The sequence below is a fragment of the Phalaenopsis equestris genome, unplaced genomic scaffold (assembly GCF_001263595.1).
Source record: "Phalaenopsis equestris unplaced genomic scaffold, ASM126359v1 Scaffold000805, whole genome shotgun sequence".
NCBI classification, from domain to species: domain Eukaryota; kingdom Viridiplantae; phylum Streptophyta; class Magnoliopsida; order Asparagales; family Orchidaceae; genus Phalaenopsis; species Phalaenopsis equestris.
In genome coordinates this window covers 531,178-550,252 of record NW_018165245.1, presented here as the reverse complement: position 1 = coordinate 550,252, position 19,075 = coordinate 531,178, and the positions used below count along the sequence as shown (strand labels likewise).

The 19,075-nt window shown below is 33.8% G+C and overlaps 1 protein-coding gene across 1 annotated transcript in view; it reads right to left on the bottom strand.

Annotated features, from left to right (window-relative positions):
• The window catches only part of LOC110031405 (5'-methylthioadenosine/S-adenosylhomocysteine nucleosidase 2-like), an 88,522-nt gene that overhangs the window by 59,581 nt on the left and 9,866 nt on the right, over positions 1–19,075 (bottom strand). Inside the window, exon 4 of the mRNA XM_020734581.1 lies at positions 11,256–11,362. Coding sequence (XP_020590240.1) covers positions 11,256–11,362 — 107 coding nt within the window. The remainder of the gene's footprint in view (positions 1–11,255; positions 11,363–19,075) is intronic.

The following is a 19,075-nucleotide window of genomic DNA, read 5'->3' as shown; positions in this document are numbered from 1 at the left end:
CTTTAAACTGTGAAAAATATGAGATCAGTTTGATTTCATATTTTTCTAAAATTATATATATATATATATATATATGTAAATTAAAACGTCCTTCCGAAGCGGGTGACGGGACTTCACCTCCAACGACCGACAGCTTCTTACGGACAACTTTTGAACAAATCACCCACCAATTTTTAGTTTTCCCCCTTTTAGCGCCGACAGTATGTTGTTTAAACTTGTTTTTAAGTTATATATAAATAAACACTAACCGATGAGGTTACATCAACTATAATGTTATAAAAGTGAAAAGAATTATATTCCATATAGAAATAAAATTTAAATTTTAATAAGATTAAAATTATCTGTGTATAGAAAAACTTGATAAATAAAATCAAAATTTCCTTCAAAAAAATGCTTATATATTATTAAATAAAAATAAGAAGAATTTTAATGATGTCAAAAGATTAATTACTTAGTTGAGAATAATTTTGGCGTTGTCCATGAGAAAAGTAAGAAGCTCATAAGTGATTGCATGCTTATAGATTTAATTTTAATAGTAATTAAGGTATTAAATTATGAAGAAGGATATAATGCATATAAGTATTAAATAATTTTTTTTTGCATGTCATATACTTGATGATTGTGATTAATTTATAAAAGTTGATTAAGGTTGTATTGATTTTAAAGTTGGGGAGTTATTCATAATTCAAAAAGTTGTACATAGAAATTTTATTACTAGATTGAAGTAATATTTTTTGTACATAGAAATTTTATTACTAGATAGAAGTAATATTTTTACTTCTAAACCTTTTCATCAATATGAGATATTTATGACATGCTTCTTTGTAGGCATAAGACGATCCATTGTTATAGAACCTTTAACGTAAATAAATCATAATGAGTTATCTTTTCGATGCAAAATAATCGTTCATATTGAGTTAAATTTTCATGTTAAAGTTCAAATATTTTTATTGCATAATGTAATTTTACCTAATAATAGATATTGTATCCGCAGAGAAGAATAAATAAAAAGAAAATTATTTATATAAGTGTAAATATATGTGCATATCACCTACTTATAATATTAGCTAGGGATGTTACATTCCCACGAATTGATGCTTTTTGCCTTGCATCATAGAAATAGTATAAGCAAAACCAACATCTTATTATGCTGGCAGGTGATGTATCACTCAATCTTGAGTTGGCTCATTTCCACCTCAGAAAATTGTGAACTACTGTGCCACTAGGGATGTGAATTGGGTTTTTAGTCAATGCTCTTGAAATATATGTACTAACTATAGATTAAAGTATACATTATAATATTAAAAGCTCATTACATATTCAAGTGCTAGGTTTTCGCCTCATGGCGAACCCTAGCAACTGTTACGGCTTCGCTGCTTCTTCTCCGGCATCTTTGCATCTGAATCTATTTCGTCTCCCCATCTTCTGGTCTCGCGATTTTTGCTCTGCGACGCGGCTCGTCTCCCGTCTTCCCGTCTCGCGAGCTTTCCCGGCTCAGGAGTTCTCGGCTCTGCGACTCGTCTTCTCACGAGTTCTACAGCTTCCTCTTTGCAGGTACAGCTCGTGATTTCTGCTTGTCCCGCATGTTCTCCTTTTCAGCTTCGGTCGATGCGATTTTTCTCGTGTTTTCTTCTTAATGCCACACCTTTATTTTGAGGATGGCTTCAGATCAATCGTATGCAACTGCCCTTGTGGGTGTCCACGCCTCAGGTACACCTAAATCATGCTCCTTCCCTCCTTCGTTTGAGTGGGCGGAAGACATCAAGAAACCTAGTAAGAACAATAGGAAGTCTAACTCTTTTTTATTGAAGTTGAAGGTATTCAACTTGTTTCCTCTTGTCGTCTGAATTTCCAATAATGGAGCATATTCGCAAATAATTTGAACTTATGCACCTTGTTGGGGAGTGGAAAATTGGATTATTAGATTGGAGATACATTTTTATTCAAATTAATAATGATGAAGATTACGCACGCTTATTTGCTAGAACGATAATCTGGATTGATAACAGAGCAATGAAGATTCTGAAATGTTCTGTGAATTTTGACCCACAGACAGAACCGCCAATCATTCTGGTTTGGATTCGCCTTCCTGGTCTTAAATTTCATTATTTTTCTCAAAAAGTGTTGTATTTTGCTATGTTGTCTCAACTTATGGTAAGCCACTCAAGACGGATATTCCTACTTTTAATCTTCATCATCTATCTGAAGTCATCATCTGAAACGATAGTACTTGTTGAAATTGTGTCTTTTTCATTGTATGGTTAGAACTGTCGTATGTTCGGTCACTCCACTTCTCAATTTCATCATCTACATCCCCACCTCAGACCAAAAAAGTAAAGTGCTCTGTTAGAGGCAGTGATTTCAACTCCTCCTGATCAGCTCCAAGTTATTGACACTATCGATCATCAAAATGATATACCTGAAGATGTCACTATTCCTGCAGGCAATATATCAATCATTCAGTCTCCACATATTGTTGTAGCTGCCCCGTCTTTGGAACCTCCTATCGTGGAAGTGAGGGAGAATCTCAAATTCTGCATGCCCTAGAATCTATTACTGATATTACAGGTGAAAATACTTCTGCTGCTTCACTGCCGCCTCATCAAGTCTAGAAAAATGTCAATGCTACTCAGACTCAGGTGGATCATGATGTGCAACAACCTACACCTGTCCGGTCAATTTTGAACCAAATTCATTGATCAGATGATTCAATCCTCGGATGAGGAATGGCGGGACTACACATCTAGAAGGAAGAAGAAAAATGGAGATATACTTGAGCTCGGAAATCTAATGGATAATACGTTGGTTACTTCGAGTAACAATACGCACCTTACGAATTTGTTAGTTGGCTCACTTCCGAGAACTAGAGGCAGAAGAAAAACTAAAGTGGGACGTCCCTAGCGTTTTTGCGCTTATAGGTGGCTTTTTTATTTTTTATCTTTATGTATCTTCACTTCTTTGGGTTTTTGTGTGTGAGTTGGGTCTTCTTTTAGGCCATCTCATACAACATATCCGTACATTTTCCTCTTTAATATATTAGCCCTTGGGCTTTTAAAAAAAATATATATATATATATATATACATCATGGATATTGGCAGAAAGGTAGAGATTGAGCATTTTCCGTCGTATGTTCGACCACTCCAGTTCTTAATGTCACTATTTATACCCCCACCTCAGACCAAAAAACAAAGTATTTCGCTAGAGGCTATGATTCCATCTCATCCCGATCAGCACCAAGTTTTTGACACTATTGATCATTAATCATCAGAAGGATACCCGGAAGAGGTCAATATCACCGTAGGCAATATGACAGTCATTCATTCCCAGTTGTAGCTCCCCAGTCTTTGGAATCTCCTATCGTAAAAGAGAGGGAGATTCTTCAGACTTCGCCTGTCATAGAACCTATCGCTAATAATACGGGTACAAATATTTTTACTGTTTCACTATCGCCTCATCAGGTCCAGAAAGATGTTAATGTTACTCAGGCTCATGGGGATCATGATGTGCAACGACCTACACCTGTCCGACCACCTTTGGAATCAACTGATCAGATGAGTCAATCTTCGGATGAAAAATGGCAGGTCTACACATCGAGGAAGAAGAAGAATGGAGATCTACTCGAACTCAGGAATTTGATGAATGATACTTTAGTTACTACGGGCAATGGTACTCACCTTACTAATTTGTTAACTGACTCACTTCTGACAACTCGAGGCAGGAGGACTAAAATGAGACGTCTCTAGCACTTTTGTGCCCTTTTGTGATATTTTGGTTTTGTCTTTATGTATATTTGTTTTATTTGGGTTTTGTGTGTGTTGTATTGTATGAGTTGGGCTTTCTTTTAGGCTCTCTCATACAACATTTCTGTATCTTTTCCGTATTAATATTTTGCCCTGGGGCTTTTTCAAAAAAAAAAATGTATATATATATATATGTATATGTATATATATATATATATATTTATTATTGTACATAACTCAAATTGCTACACAATATTTATAGTCGTAATAGTTATTATAATGAAAAAAAAATTACTCCTATGATTTTCTTTAGCTTAATTACAAGGATTAGAATCATGTTGCTTCTCTTTATTCGAAGTTACTATAATTTGAAAGTGTGAGATATCTATTAAGTTATATGCATACAACTCATTCCTTTAGTTGCTCAATGTATTTCAAGTGAATCTCCCATAGAGAGAAGGATGAAAAGAGTGAATAATACAAGAATGAATCAACTAATAATAGTTACTCATATAATTTTGTTGCTTGTATCAAGTAGCTTAGATATTTTTCTTTCTAATATCTTTTGCTAATTGTAATGTTTCAAGATATATATACACACGGACGCACACATATATGACATCTTCATGTTGAATGCAGATTTATTGCTTATTGGTTCTTTTACGAAATTGGAAGTTCTACATAAATAAAATAGAAAAAAAAAAGGAAATGATATGCAAAGTATAGCACATTCTTCGACTATCTATATTCGCCTCAGTACTCCGATCTTATCAGGCCAAGTCATGACATGCATTGAAGTAGAAAAACCCTCACGCATTGCATTGCAAGCACTTTAAAAACATTATTTTCTTTGTGCATCTCATCCTTGATTTGTATTTATGAATGAAGAGTTTATGATATCCAACATTAAAAGGGATAAAGAGTTAAGGGAAGAAGAATCCTTGGAGGGGAGGGCACAAAAAACCATTGATCCCAATTTATCAAGCAATTCAATTGGTTCAGTACAAGGCATAACCTTTCCTATTCATAGAAAAAAGTAAACAATAAAGATTAAATGAAAAAGCAAATCTAAGCTAAAACAAACTACCTAAAATTATCCAAAAAGGATAACTCAACAAAAACTAAGCCTAATAAATACAACAACCAACATTAAATGAAAATAGCAAGAAAAAACTAGTTTGGGGTGTTAAAATACCATAGAGAGAGCAACATCCATACCAAAGAAGAAGAATGAAAATTCATTAAAAAAAGGTAATGAACGAGAAATTCATCCCAAAAAGAAAAATATAAGTAGAAGAACATCACTATCAAGAATATTAACAAAGACTCATCATATGTCATAAGGAACATCATCAAAACTCGAGAAACCATTTGATTGGAAGCCTATGAATCTTCTAAGTTAGCGGATAAGCATGTGCGGATTGAAACAATGCAAGAGAAACCCTAGAGAAACAAGGACTATAAGATCAATTGAAACTCAAGTGAGTTTGAGAGTTGTAAACATGGAGATTATATGTAGGTGATTGGGAGAAGGACATGAATGCCACTACAAGATACATAAAATGGCAAGCGTAAGGGACGTCTCCCAGTTGGTGGACATCACAATAGGGTGTAGACAAGGTCATGGACATAAATGGACGGATACCAAAAGGGAAGAATATATGGAACTAATTGTAGAGAGATGTTATAAAATTAGATTGTTAGTTCAATGAAGATATGAAGCATAAAATAAATCTACAATAAGGAAAAAGTGCAACAACAACAACAACAAAGCCTTAATCCCACTACGTCGAGTCGGCTACATAAATCGTTTTTCTCCATTGCGTCCTATTTAGTGTCATATTTTCATTTAGTTCTAATAAATTAAGATCATTTTTTATACAATAAGCCCAAGTCTTCCTAGGTCTACTTTTGCCTTTCTTAATAACATAAGTCGATAAAACATCTACTCTCCTAATCGGATCATCAGATGGTCGACGCTGAATGTATCCAAACCATCTAAGACGACTTTCTGCAAAGAGGTCGGCAAGGTGAAGGGAGATGATGAAGAGACCGATGTGCAGGAAGTCAACAAGTAACAAGGGTTTGCATTGGAAGTTTTTCATGGTGGTGCTGCAAGGTTAAAGGCAAAGCTCGACTCATATGTAGACAAGGAAGAGAGTTAATGAAGTGAGGAGAGTGTGGTGATACTTGACATGATAATAAGAAGATTTGATGAACAGTAACAAAAATATTTATGACAGACAAATTTGTTACAAGACAAACTTTTGCTATGAATCGTGTTGATGCACATAACTAGTATGAAAACAATGATTTAAGATACAAGTTTGGCTTAAATATCAAAAAAGTTAGCATGATTTGAGGTAGCATGTCTCTGAGATGGGCTCATGCTTGAAAGTATAAACGTTGCAGCCAAAGCTAATTTAATCATGAAGATGTAGGCTTGTGGGAATAGGTTCAACAAAGAGGTTTATTCGGCATTAATACCATTTGGATAAAGAAGAGAGAAAAAGAATTAAAGCAAAAGTTAGAGGAAAAAATCAGAGATGAAGGGGAGAAAAAGAGAATGAAAGAGAGACGGGAGAGATATTTTACGAGAAAGAGGATACGGCAGCTCCTTGAAATCTATCATTCATTCAATCATAATAACGCACATTCTAAACCTAAGGGTCCACTGATAGTCGAAAAAACTCCTTAGGATAATTACAATTTTTGAAATGGAAAGAAATAAGTCCTAATATTATAGATAAGCCAAACATTCTCAAAACATAAATTACTAGTTAAAGAAAAAAATGTCTTACCAGTAACATCATAAACAAACAACAACAACAACAAAACCTTTATCCCACTAAGTGGGGTCGGCTACATGAATCATTTTTCTCTATTGCATCCAATTTAGTGTCATATTTTCATTTAATTCTAATAAATTAAGATCATTTTTTATACAATATGCTCAATTCTGCCTAGGTCTACCCCCGCCTTTCTTAACATAAGTCGAATCTAAAACATCTACTCTTCTAATTGAATCATCAAATGGTCGACGTTTAATGTGACCAAACCATCTAAGACGACTATCTAATTTGTCCGCCACCGGAGCTACACCAACCCTATCACAGATAAAATCCTTCCGCATTTTGTCTCTAAGTGTAAAGCCACTCATCAAGCTAATCATTCTCAAATCAGCAACACTTAACTTAGTTTTATGCTTCACTTTTAAAGGCCAACATTCAGCGCTATAGAGCATTGCAGGTCTCACCATCATCTTATAAAATTTTACTTTCAATCTAAGCGGTATTTTTCTATCACGCAATAGGCCTGAAGCATTCCTCCACTACAACCAACCAACTTGAATTCTATTAAGAACATCCCCATCAATATCACAATCACTTTGAACAATAGACCCGAGATATCTAAAGCGTTAACATCTTTTAATAATTTGATCACCCACAGTTACATTTCTGTCATTAGAGCTATTACTACTAAAATTACATTCGATGTATTCAGTTTTAGTTCTACTCAAACAAAGGCCTTTAGACTCCAAGGTAGACCTCCATAAATCAAGTTTTTACTGAATTTTTTCTCTCGTCTTATCCACGAGAAGGATATCATCAGCAAAAAGCATACACCATAGTACATCCTCCTGTTAAGTGTCCAGCAAGACCATCCATAACTAAAGCAAAAAGATATGGTACATCCTCCTGTGAGTGTCCAGTAAAACCATCCATAACTAAAGCAAAAAGATATGGGCTTAAAGTCAATTACTAATGTAAACCAACTGTAATAGGAAAATATTTGGTCAATCCTCCTGTTCGAACACAAGTAACAGCTCTTGTATACATATCTTTAATGACTTGAATATAAGACTATCCATAACTAAAGCAAAAAGATATGGGCTTAAAGTCTAGCAAGACCATCCATAACTAAAGCAAAAAAATATGGTACATCCTCCAGTGAGTGTCCAGTAAGACCATCCATAACTAAAGCAAAAAGATATGGGCTTAAAGTCGATTACTAATGTAAACCAACTTTAATAGGAAAATATTTGGTCAATCCTCCTTCTGTTCGAACACAAGTAACAGCTCTTGTATACATATCTTTAATGACTTGAATATAAGTCATATCAACACATTTCTTCTCAAGAAGTCTCCAAAGGATATCTTTTGGAACCTTATCGTAAGCTTTTTCTAAATCAATAAAAATCATATGTAAATCCTCTTTATTATCTTTGAACTTCTCCATCAAACCTCTCAATAAATGTATAGCTTCCATGGCAGACCTGCCCAACATAAATCCAAATTTATTATGAGAAATCTTTGTAATACATCTTAACTATGTTCAAATGCCCTCTCCCATAATTTTTAGGTACCCCCATCAAATTCTAAGAAGATGATTCCTAGTATTCTTTATTTTACATCTCTTCATCTTAAAATCTAGAACTACAAATCGACGTTGAATACTTAAATTTTCACTCGGAATGACATTACAATCTTTACATTCTCGGCGATCTCTTATTCTCATAAGAAAATAATTAATTTGTGTTTTACTAGATCCATTCTTACAAGTAATAATATGTCATCTCTTTTCTTGAATAAAGTATTAGCAATAACAAAATCATAGGCTATAGCAAAATCTAATATAGCTCTACATTCTTCACTAATCACTCCAAAACTGTTGCCACCATGAATATTTCTAAAATCTTCTACCAATCTACTAAGATGTTCATTTAAATCTCTTCCAATAAAAATTCTTTCTTCAAGAGGTATCATGTGTATTAAGTCTTCTAAGTCATTCCAAAATTTATCTTTACAACCTAAATCTAAACCTACTTGAAGAGCATAAGTACTTATAATATTAAAAATCTTAGTATCAACAATAATCTTAAGAGCTATAATGCTATAACTCTACTAATTTTTACAACATTATCTCTCAAACTCTTGTCTATAACTACGCCCACATCATTTCTAGTGCGATTCTACCTGAACAAAGTTTAAAACCTTAATTATCAATCTCCTTAGCCTTGTCACCAAATCATTTAGTTGCTTAAACACATAATTATGAATCATAATATCAACTGATTCGCTATAACTCTACTAATTTTTACAACATTATCTCTCAAACTCTTGTCTATAACTACGCCCACATCATTTCTAGTGCGATTCTACCTGAACAAAGTTTAAAACCTTAATTATCAATCTCCTTAGCCTTGTCACCAAATCATTTAGTTGCTTAAACACATAATTATGAATCATAATATCAACTGATTCATTAATTTACCAGTGAGAATACCTACATTCCAAGATCCTATCCAAATATTAATTTCATGAACTAACTTTTTACCCGCATCCGTTTGTAATGTGCGAACCCTTGCTTATTTGACACTACATTTGGGCGCCGTTGTAGAGGCCCTGGCACACTTTTCACTGTATTTAAACCATACAGCGCATAGCTTCCAGCAAACGCCCTAGCACTTCCTCTAATCACATCATAAACATAAAACAAAATTATTGATTAGATTGCCAACATCAATATGCTAAACCTTTAGAAAAAGAAATTATTAACATTTTTGTTATTTTCCAATCAGCTCATGGAAATACATGAAATATAAGCTTAAGAAAGATTATTTTACATTGTATTACAAGAGTGATTTGCTTGATCAAATTAGAACCACAAATAAGATATTTTCTTTTGGGAGCATTTATATGCATACCAAATAATTCTTATATTATTACATATATAACACCTAAATTTTCATATTTACATGTATGGCGGTCAAATCGTTAACATCACATCAAAATAATCACCATTACACACTTTTTAAAAGTGAAATAAACCTTTTCATGCATAAGTTTATTACACCAAATTGTTATAAATGTAAACATCAAACATTAGTTGTTATAAATGTAAATACATAAGAATTGTATAGCATGTAGGTAAATACATCTTTCTTTTGTCAAGATTGGGAGAATACTTGAAACCCTATTTTTAGGTTCAATGTAAAACTACAGAATGCCGTTAGTACAAAAAATCCTGCATCCATGTTTATTAATCCCTTGCTACCCACTTAAGCGCTAAAATAAACTAAGATTGAAAATGTTAAAGACTGTGGCTTCACTTCATGAAGAAAACACCTACATATAAAAGATTTCATGCCTAGAGTTTGGGCACTTAACCTTAACTAGAGTCTCAACCACTAATTTAGCCTAAGCCATTACCTAAACCACTACATAATAAATGAACCACCACCAGAGCCTGGACTTAACATTGTTAACATTAAAAGAACATGAAGTTAAGCTTGACACCTAAGCCATTGACATATGTTAATGCACTAAATGACTTTTAAACTTTACAGACAATATCCATGTTGAGTTCCATCAATATTCCCTTCATATAATTCTAAACTCCTTTTATCATGTGTGCATGAAGCATTTGCATAAGGCTTTGTTGTCAACAAAATAATCTTTTTTTTTAATAATAATATGCGTACTGCTACAGCTTTGTATCTATCAATACATATGATCATTGATACAATCTTCACAATTATGTTTATGTTACTTGGTTGTAACATTCTCAATCCTATAGTTTTCTCTTAGAGTAGTCTTGTGGGCTAAGTTAATTTGTAATAGAATCATTGAATAAAATCGTGCCCTCAATGATGTTTAGTGTGCATGTTTTGTTGCAATGCTTCCATCAGATCTGCCACTATTCGACTAAGCACCTATTGACATACAAATGCATGATGAATGGCATCAACCCCGTCCAAGTTCTCCAAATGTACATATGCCTCCAAATAATAGCTTCTTTTTCTACCCACCATCCTTCAAAGAACACCATGCACTTTCAATCATGTGCACCTGCTTAATTCTTCTAGGAATAATTATTTGCGTCTAGACAGACTAATGCAAAATTACCGACAATAATAGCATGATCATTATCAATTATTTCAGCATGAATATTTATCACATGTACTAGAACACGAGTGTCTCTTATTTATTCATGGTGATGTAATCATTATGAATGTTGCTATTTGTTTTGGATAAATTAGCTAAAATGTTTACAACCCTATTTGATATAAAATGTTGTGCAAAGTATACCAGCTAAAACTTTGAGCATTGATTAACAAAGAATAACGACAAAACCCCAGCAGTTCTCTCACCATCACAACTAATTTCCATCATCTCTAAGTTCACAAAAAGCAAAGCAAAATTAAGGGCTATGCCACTACCAAATATCCATCACGTTCATCAAGTTAATAGTTCAAAAGAATAATATGAATAACTGAAAGAAGACAATGAAACAGGAGCAATTAGCAGAAAAAGGACGTGATGAAAAAAGGGTAACATTAAAAGAACATTTTCACATTGTTACATAAGAGATTGTCAGCCCCAAATAATTGGGATTAGACTAATGATGATAATGATAAATCAAAGTCCTGCATTGGCAGGAATTAGTTGAATTTGTTAGAGCAGCCTCATAAAAAAAATATTCAAGAATTTGATAAGTGGAAATAAGCATACTTTGAAACCTCCAGCAGTGCCAGCATTGATCACAAGTTCTGGTTTCAATGCTTGTATAGAAGCATATGTTACCAAAGATGCTGAAACTGTGCCTACGCTATCTACTCCTGAAATAAAATATAAAGAAAAAGGTGATATAAAAACAAAGTAGCAGAAAAAGGGAGTTACAATAAAGAATCAATAAAGAACACTTCAGGAGAAATTCATGTTCAATATGATTATAAGATCCGTGAAAACAATCAACAGAAAAGAAAATTAAATAATGAGAAAACATCTTAAAAAGTTGGCAGTTACCACAACACCTTTAACATTCAATTTCTCAATCGATACACTTGGCCATATAACCTCAAAGCATGGCTCCTCCATGCAAAAAGTTCCTCATTATTAATATGATTGAATCGCATCCACACACTTACATTTATATCTTTAAACATAAGTTAATTTCAGTTTGCTAAAACTTTGAATTACCAGTCAAGAGCAATGGCATAAAATTATAACTCCTGCATTAGAAATGGTATATTATGCAGGTTACCAGAAGAACAGCTCACTACAAATCTATTCTGAGCAGGTATAATTAGACTTCTATGCAGTATCATGTTCCGGCAGATATGTTTGTAGCATACAGATAAGTTCATTTTGATGGTTCCTACTTAATTAATGTCGTAGGTATGCAAAATAAGCTTTTCCACTAACATTCACGGCTAGTTTCCAAATAATTGATATATTACCATCTATATCGTTAAGATTAGTAAATTTGAAAGTTACCTCGAGGTGTTCCAGTGATTACAAAGAATATTAAACTACAAGCTTAAACAATAAAGTTTGAATTTTTATGTGCTCATATATAGTAATTTTTAGAATTAAAGCATTTAAGTTCAAATGACAGGATTTAATAGTCTTTATTTATCACTGATACTCCAGGGAAGCACTTCTAATAGTACCTGTTTAAAACCAAACTATTTGATAAATATGAATGTTGAAGAAAACTAACTAGAAATCAATAGAACAAGCATAAATTGACAAAGAATAGAGAACATAGCTACTTCCCTATCGGTGAAATAAAGGAATTCTTTCTTACGCTTTTTAGTTACAAAAATAAAAACATTCAAGATTATTTCAACATACTAAACAACTGAAGGAAAATTAGAAGCAAATCACCTACGAAGCATAGACCTTTATAGGGCCATCTTATCTTGTCACGCTTGCCATCTTGCATGTCTTATTGTTTAATTTCTTTAAAAATTCTTACATTTCTTGGACCAATTCGGAACTTCTTTGCACATCATGAATGTGTCAACCTATGAAGCACAGACACATACGGTGACAGAACATGAATAGATATATATGGGACACAATTGAATAAAAAATGGACATGACAAGTCATGGACACATTTTGATATTTAATTAATTATTAATATAATAATTATTTTTCAATTAGTATTTACTAAAAACATCACAAAACAAAGCATGCGAGAAAAAAATTTATCTTGTGTTATGAAATATCATGCTTATAAAAATTAATTTTCAAATTAGACATGTAATATATTTTAAAAAATTCCTCCAACTTAACTACTAAAATTTTAAATATCTCATGATTGCATCTTGTTTAATAAAGTTAAAATTTAACTTTTATAATTAGAATAAGTATAGATTTATAATTATTAACTCATTAATGTGTTAAAAAATATAAATTATCACTTACAAAACTGAGGCGGCTTTGGCTCCACTTTGCTTCAATGAATTGAAACTTTAGTGCAAGCGTCGCAAAATTTGCATGGTATTTAGATCGACTTTAATTAATAGACTTGCTCTCGCTCAGCTTACGACAAAGAAGCTTGCGACTTCCGTTTTAGCGGATGCAGATTCGACTTCGATGAACAAAAGAGAACTACATTCTTTCGTTTAAAGTAATACATGCATATTTCACGAACAAAAGAGAACTACAATGCTCGACTTTGAGAAATAGGGAATGGACCTTGACGCTCGACTTGAACAAATAAAGAGAGAACTTTTGATGCTCAGTTTCAACAATAATTAGATGCACTTTTGATGCTCAATTTTGAGCAATGTAGAGAGAGCATTGACAAAATGAGAGAGGAGGCGGCTTCAACTATGAGGTATAATTAGGCCTACACGTATATTTATAATTTTCTATATCCCCTATCATGCTTTTCTCCAAATTTTGTTGAGCTCATGGTTGATGCGGTGTCAAGGAATGACCGGACATGTTCAGGTCTGAAAAAAAATTACACATATTTTGTAGTGTTGGACAAATGTTGGGGCCCAGCTTATTCCTACCGCTATAACGCATTTGGAAAATTTTGTTAATAGACGGGAAAGCGGGGAAGAAGCCGCACCTGCGTTAGCTTCGCGCGTTAGAGTGAAGAAATTCCTCCGTGCCCCCTCTGCTCCCCCTCGCCCTTGCCCTAATTCTCCATGGCGAATCCTCTTTCCACGAAGCTTCTCTCTCCGTCGTTTCTCTCCATGGTGAAGCTTCTCTCTAACTCCCTCCCCCTCGCCCTCGCCCTCGTCCTAATTCTCCGTGCCCCTCTCTGCTCCCCCTCTTTCCATGGCGAATCCTCATCTACAACCCCGTCACTCTTCTCCGAGCTTTAATCCCCGCAAATTGATGTGTGGCTCCGGCTCAGTCTCTATAAGCATGGTGGAGATGGGTAACCCAGTACCTGCTTTCGGGGATGCTGCTCTAGCGAGAGCATCTGCCTCCACTTTCCTCCCTCGGAGTACTCTCTTCTTTCCACCATGGTTTGGTTAAGCTGGCTCAAGGTCTAAATTTCTTTTATTTGTCTCTCGATTTGGTTCTGTTGTTTCTGTTGGGAAATATAACTGGATTTTCTCCAAAGTTTAGAAAAGCAAGTTATAGAACATGAAAGAGATGAGAACAAACTTATTTTTTCTTTTAGAAAATAGCATATCTACTTGAATTAATTGTTGGAACTTTAAATAAATTTACAATGAAAATTAACTCATATTTGTAAGAATCGGATTGCAATGACATATTGCTGAAGTTGCCTCATCTTTTTAGGAAATACATTACATATTTTCTTCGTGAGATAAAAAGCTCATCAACTCTTTATTTCACTACAAGTCCAAGGAAATAGTGAGCAGTGTATTTTAATTTTTGTAACTGATTTGAAATAGTTTGAGACTTTTGTTCTATCTTTTATTTTCCCCATACAGTTCTGTAGCAAACAGCTTAACCAAATAAGGGCAGAATGGTCATTTATACAACAACAACTGCCAGTAAGTTGTTCTGAATAAGCTGCCAAAAATAGCAAGTCAGTTTATTCTGACAGATTATCAGAATAATCTGCTTATAATCAACAGCTGCCCCAAACAGACCCTAAAAGATTCTCATAAATATGCATTACCCATTCATCCATTTCATTATTATTATGATCACCATCACTAACAATGCAATTAGTATTAACATGCTATTGTTTTAACAAATTACTAATATCAGAATTCTTTTATTGTGGTCAATGATAAACACATTTACAATGCTGTATGATGACTGTTTCAGAATTCGGCCAATTAAGAAATTAAACCGAACTGGGTAGAGGGAGAATTCCAAACCTTATGCTTAAGATGCGTTCGATAAACAGTTGGAGAATAGAAGAACACAGTTAGGACCGAACGTCGCAAAAATATATATTGTCCAGAAAAGACTGGCAAGCAACTGATGAGTTTATTATAACAAAAGGGTATATTAGACTAAAATATTAATTAACAGATTGGTAGTAAAGCAATGTTGGAGCTATGCAAATGACGGCATGCATAAACCCTGATTATAAAAATAATTCTCCATTCCTATAATTTTGACGCATTAACTCCTCAGTTTCCAGCATGCCCCATCCACTAGATATTTGACATAAGTTTCAGCTTCCAAATATTTCTTCCACTCCTTTTTCCAATGAACAGAATTATACATTTGAAAAATAAGAAAAAGTATTAACATTCACAAGGTTTCTAATTATATATCCAACTTTGAAGGATCTGCCGCCATTTACATCAAGATCTATATACAAAGAAAAAAAAATCATATATTTTCACGCATTAACAAAAATCAAAGTACCTTCATTTGTATGTCATTGAGCTACAAAGGAATGTTCATTCTCCCTTCGCTAAGCGTACCACCCCCTCAAATCAATGCAATTCAGGGTTTACAATGTTCAAAGAAATTTTGAGAGAAAAAAAAACTTTATATTCCAAAAAGAAATAAGTTAACCTTCCAGCAAACCTCAAATGCTAATTAGTTGCACAAGGTTTGCAATAGAAGGTGAATACCAGGCTTCAAGGATAATTTGGAGACAAAAACTATAATTAATTTGTTTTCTAGCATATAAAACATTACAAGGAGCATTGGTGGAAGTAGCAATGAAAAATATGCCAAGATCTAAGGATGTGATATAGTAAAATAAAAGATTAATTCCGGATCCATAGTAGTTTCACAATACTTTTCTTTGGTGGACAACGATTGTTGAGCTTATTAAAAGAAATAAAACATTTCACAGTTCATTATAAATTCATAAGAACCAGTAAGGTTCAATCATACTGACCATATCAGTTCAAAATAAATCTCGCAGCACCTTAGCACACAGCTAGAATAGCCAACCCTGAGAGGTTTGATCATTTGGACTAGTTGACTTCATATTAAATGTTACCGACCAATAAGGTCAGAGCCACCATGAGGACTGGCTGGGTCAGAACGACCCAACCCCATTATTCCATTAGTTGGCTTGGCCTAACTTTTTTACTTGAGACTTCAAACTTACCGATTTGATAGCATTTTTAAAACGAATTTAAGAGGATATCACTATTGGGCACAGCGAAATGACAAAAAAATAAATTGTGATGCTAGACATCTTATGGTCGAGAGCATTCTAATGCAACTTTAAAAGATAAACAACATCATGCACCCAAGGTCAAATTCACATGCCACATTTTTAAATTATATGATAAATTGGCTTTTTAAGAGACTTATAAAAAACACCAGATTCTTCTCAAAGGATAAATTAATGGTCACCCAATTAAATATCTAGAAAAATTATAAAAGAAGCAAACATAGATCAAGATTCACACTATAATCGGTAAAAAAAACATTGTACCATGACTGAAAATAAACAATCAGTGAGTTTAGACAATAGAAATAGTGAAAATAATCTTAGAAAATAAAAATACAAGTATCATGCTAGTTCAAGGAGGTGACTTCCTTGAAAATTGATAGTCGTCATTTCCACCACATCAAAGGGAATCATATCCAATTCAAATCTCATGTAACGAAAAACAAAATAAGGTAAGGAAAGATTAGTGAGAAACTATTATCTGTACACCAAAAAATCCATTATTTTCAATATAAAAAATACAGAAGTTGGTTATCCAAGAGAACCATTGAAATACTGTGAAGTAATTTCTGCTAACAGCCTACACCAATCCAATGACAGCAGCCTCTACAGCATGACCATATCCCGACTTGTTATAGGATATTAAACATTCACGTTAGTAATACATTCAAAGCACATTAAAGCCCGACAAATATTAGCAACATCTAAACCCAACCCAAATAGGGAAAATAAACAGCTAAAAATCTTGCAGTAATGGGAACAAGCAGTCGAACCAAGGCTGAACCAACAGAACTAGCAAAGATTTTTGGACCATGCTATCCTCAGGAAAAACATACCATTTGATGCATGACAACTCAAGGTTAGATCTCTAATGCAACTAATATATGTATATCACAAGGACAGACTCGCCCAAGAAAATGAGTTTGCCAAGCCATCTCAGTAAAGCCTCATCATATGGGTTTGAGGGTAATGAAGTTTGCTAGTAGGGCTCAGAATGGACTCACCAACAAAATGCCAGGCTGACATGCCAGCTGACTGAAAAAGAGGGATTCACCCAATGCACTTATCGGGCTCGCCCGATTGGCCAGATCAAAGGTCTATTCGGGGTCATCACCAACTCTATCAAATTTAATCACCAATTACTAGTTTGAATCCAAGTCTATAATAAAGCTATACTCCCCTCTTATTTTATATTTTTGTATTCATATTACATATCTAACCCATTCTGTAATTTTCCCTATATTATTTAAGACCCCAAATCCTTACCTATAAACAAAATAGAGTTTTAGGTCCTGCATCTTGTCTAATTTAAGGTGACATTTGAAACTGATCATGGATTTACCCCATCTCGTTCAGCAGTGTTTTATTTCATTCTCTACCCGCTATTATATCTTACTCCTGACTCTGTAAATTAAAGGAACAATCAAAAATCTACATAATGGCTTAATAGAGAACAAAGTAGAGAAACTATTTCTAGGGAGATTTTTCTTGACATGGAGAATCAAGAATTTGTAACAGCAAGAAAATTATTTGAAATGGAGGAAAGAGAGATGATCCAAAGGGGCCTAGAACAAATCTCAAGAGAAACACCCAGAGTGCAATTGTTTTAAGAATCCACTAACTCCGCAGCTAGGAGGATAAACCCAGAAGCAAAAGCCCTAAACAAGATCTCTTATGAAGATTGATGAAGAAAAGTAATACCCATAGCATCACTAAACGGAAGGCCAAGCAAAGATAAGAAGGCTAAAATTACTAACACTTTTTAGAGAGGTCGCCGAAACAAGGTAGCTTGCTAGATTCAATGTCCCAAAGTTGGAACCTTGTAGAGATTTGACTAATATGGTTGACCACATTACTTACTTTATGTTAATCGTCTAATTTCTTGAGATCAATGACACTTTCAAGGGTCGATTATTCTTGAACACATTTAAGGAATCGGTCTTTATATGTTACTCTCGCCTCTTACTCGGGATGATCAAATTATACACCAAGTTTAGGAAAATGTTTATAATGCAGTTTATCAATGCCAAGCATCCCCATAAGAGCTTGCAAGCTCTGTTGAAGATGTGCTATAAATCTGTCAAGTCGTTAGAAACTTCGTTAAGACATTTCAAAGTGAGATCGTTAAAGGCCTACAGTCGACCATTGCTCAAGTCACTCTAACTCTGGGTCATTGTGAAAGACCTTTCCACTACGCATTTGACATGCAATAGTCGAAGACATTCGTAGAATTGTTGGAGCATGCCAACTATGTGTCGGCCGAGTAAAGTCGCGGATTCTTTATTTATGATTTAATTTATTTTAATTATGGATATATATTTTTATATGTCATTATAACTTTATAAAATAGTATTTTTAATTTTGGAAAATAATATTTCAATTTAATTTATATACGACTATAATTTTGGAAAACAATATTACTTTAACTTAGAAAAGTGTGACCGAATAGACCTCACATATTTGATAGTCTAGATGGTTCGGCACGATACCACAAATAGTACACTATATTGAAGGATAAATATACCATTTGTTAGTATGCTTAACCACCTAAACTAATGAGTTTGTGACATATGTTTGGTCTGCGAAACCCTTTTTTATAAGCCGACAAGTTCCCCTATTTAATATGTGAGATTAAATAGGGTTATATTAAGTTGAGTTCTTAAGTTTTCAATAGAGGCAAGCTCCTCTAGTTAATTACATATTAGGCAATTGAAATCACCTAAAAAAACTCTCGATTAAGATTCGTGGTTCTATCTTCAAGATTTCAAAGTTTAGGTTTCTAAGGTTGAATATAAGAAAATCAAAAAGGAATAGCTCAGAATAGGAACAGTTAATTTTAAAAGTCAAATGAGTGAAAGGTAGAGAATGTCACAGATCCAAAGGAGAACCCCGGTGACTTCCCAACTATTCTACTATTAGGCTTTAATTTTGAAGAAATGTTATTTGATGTTTCATCCT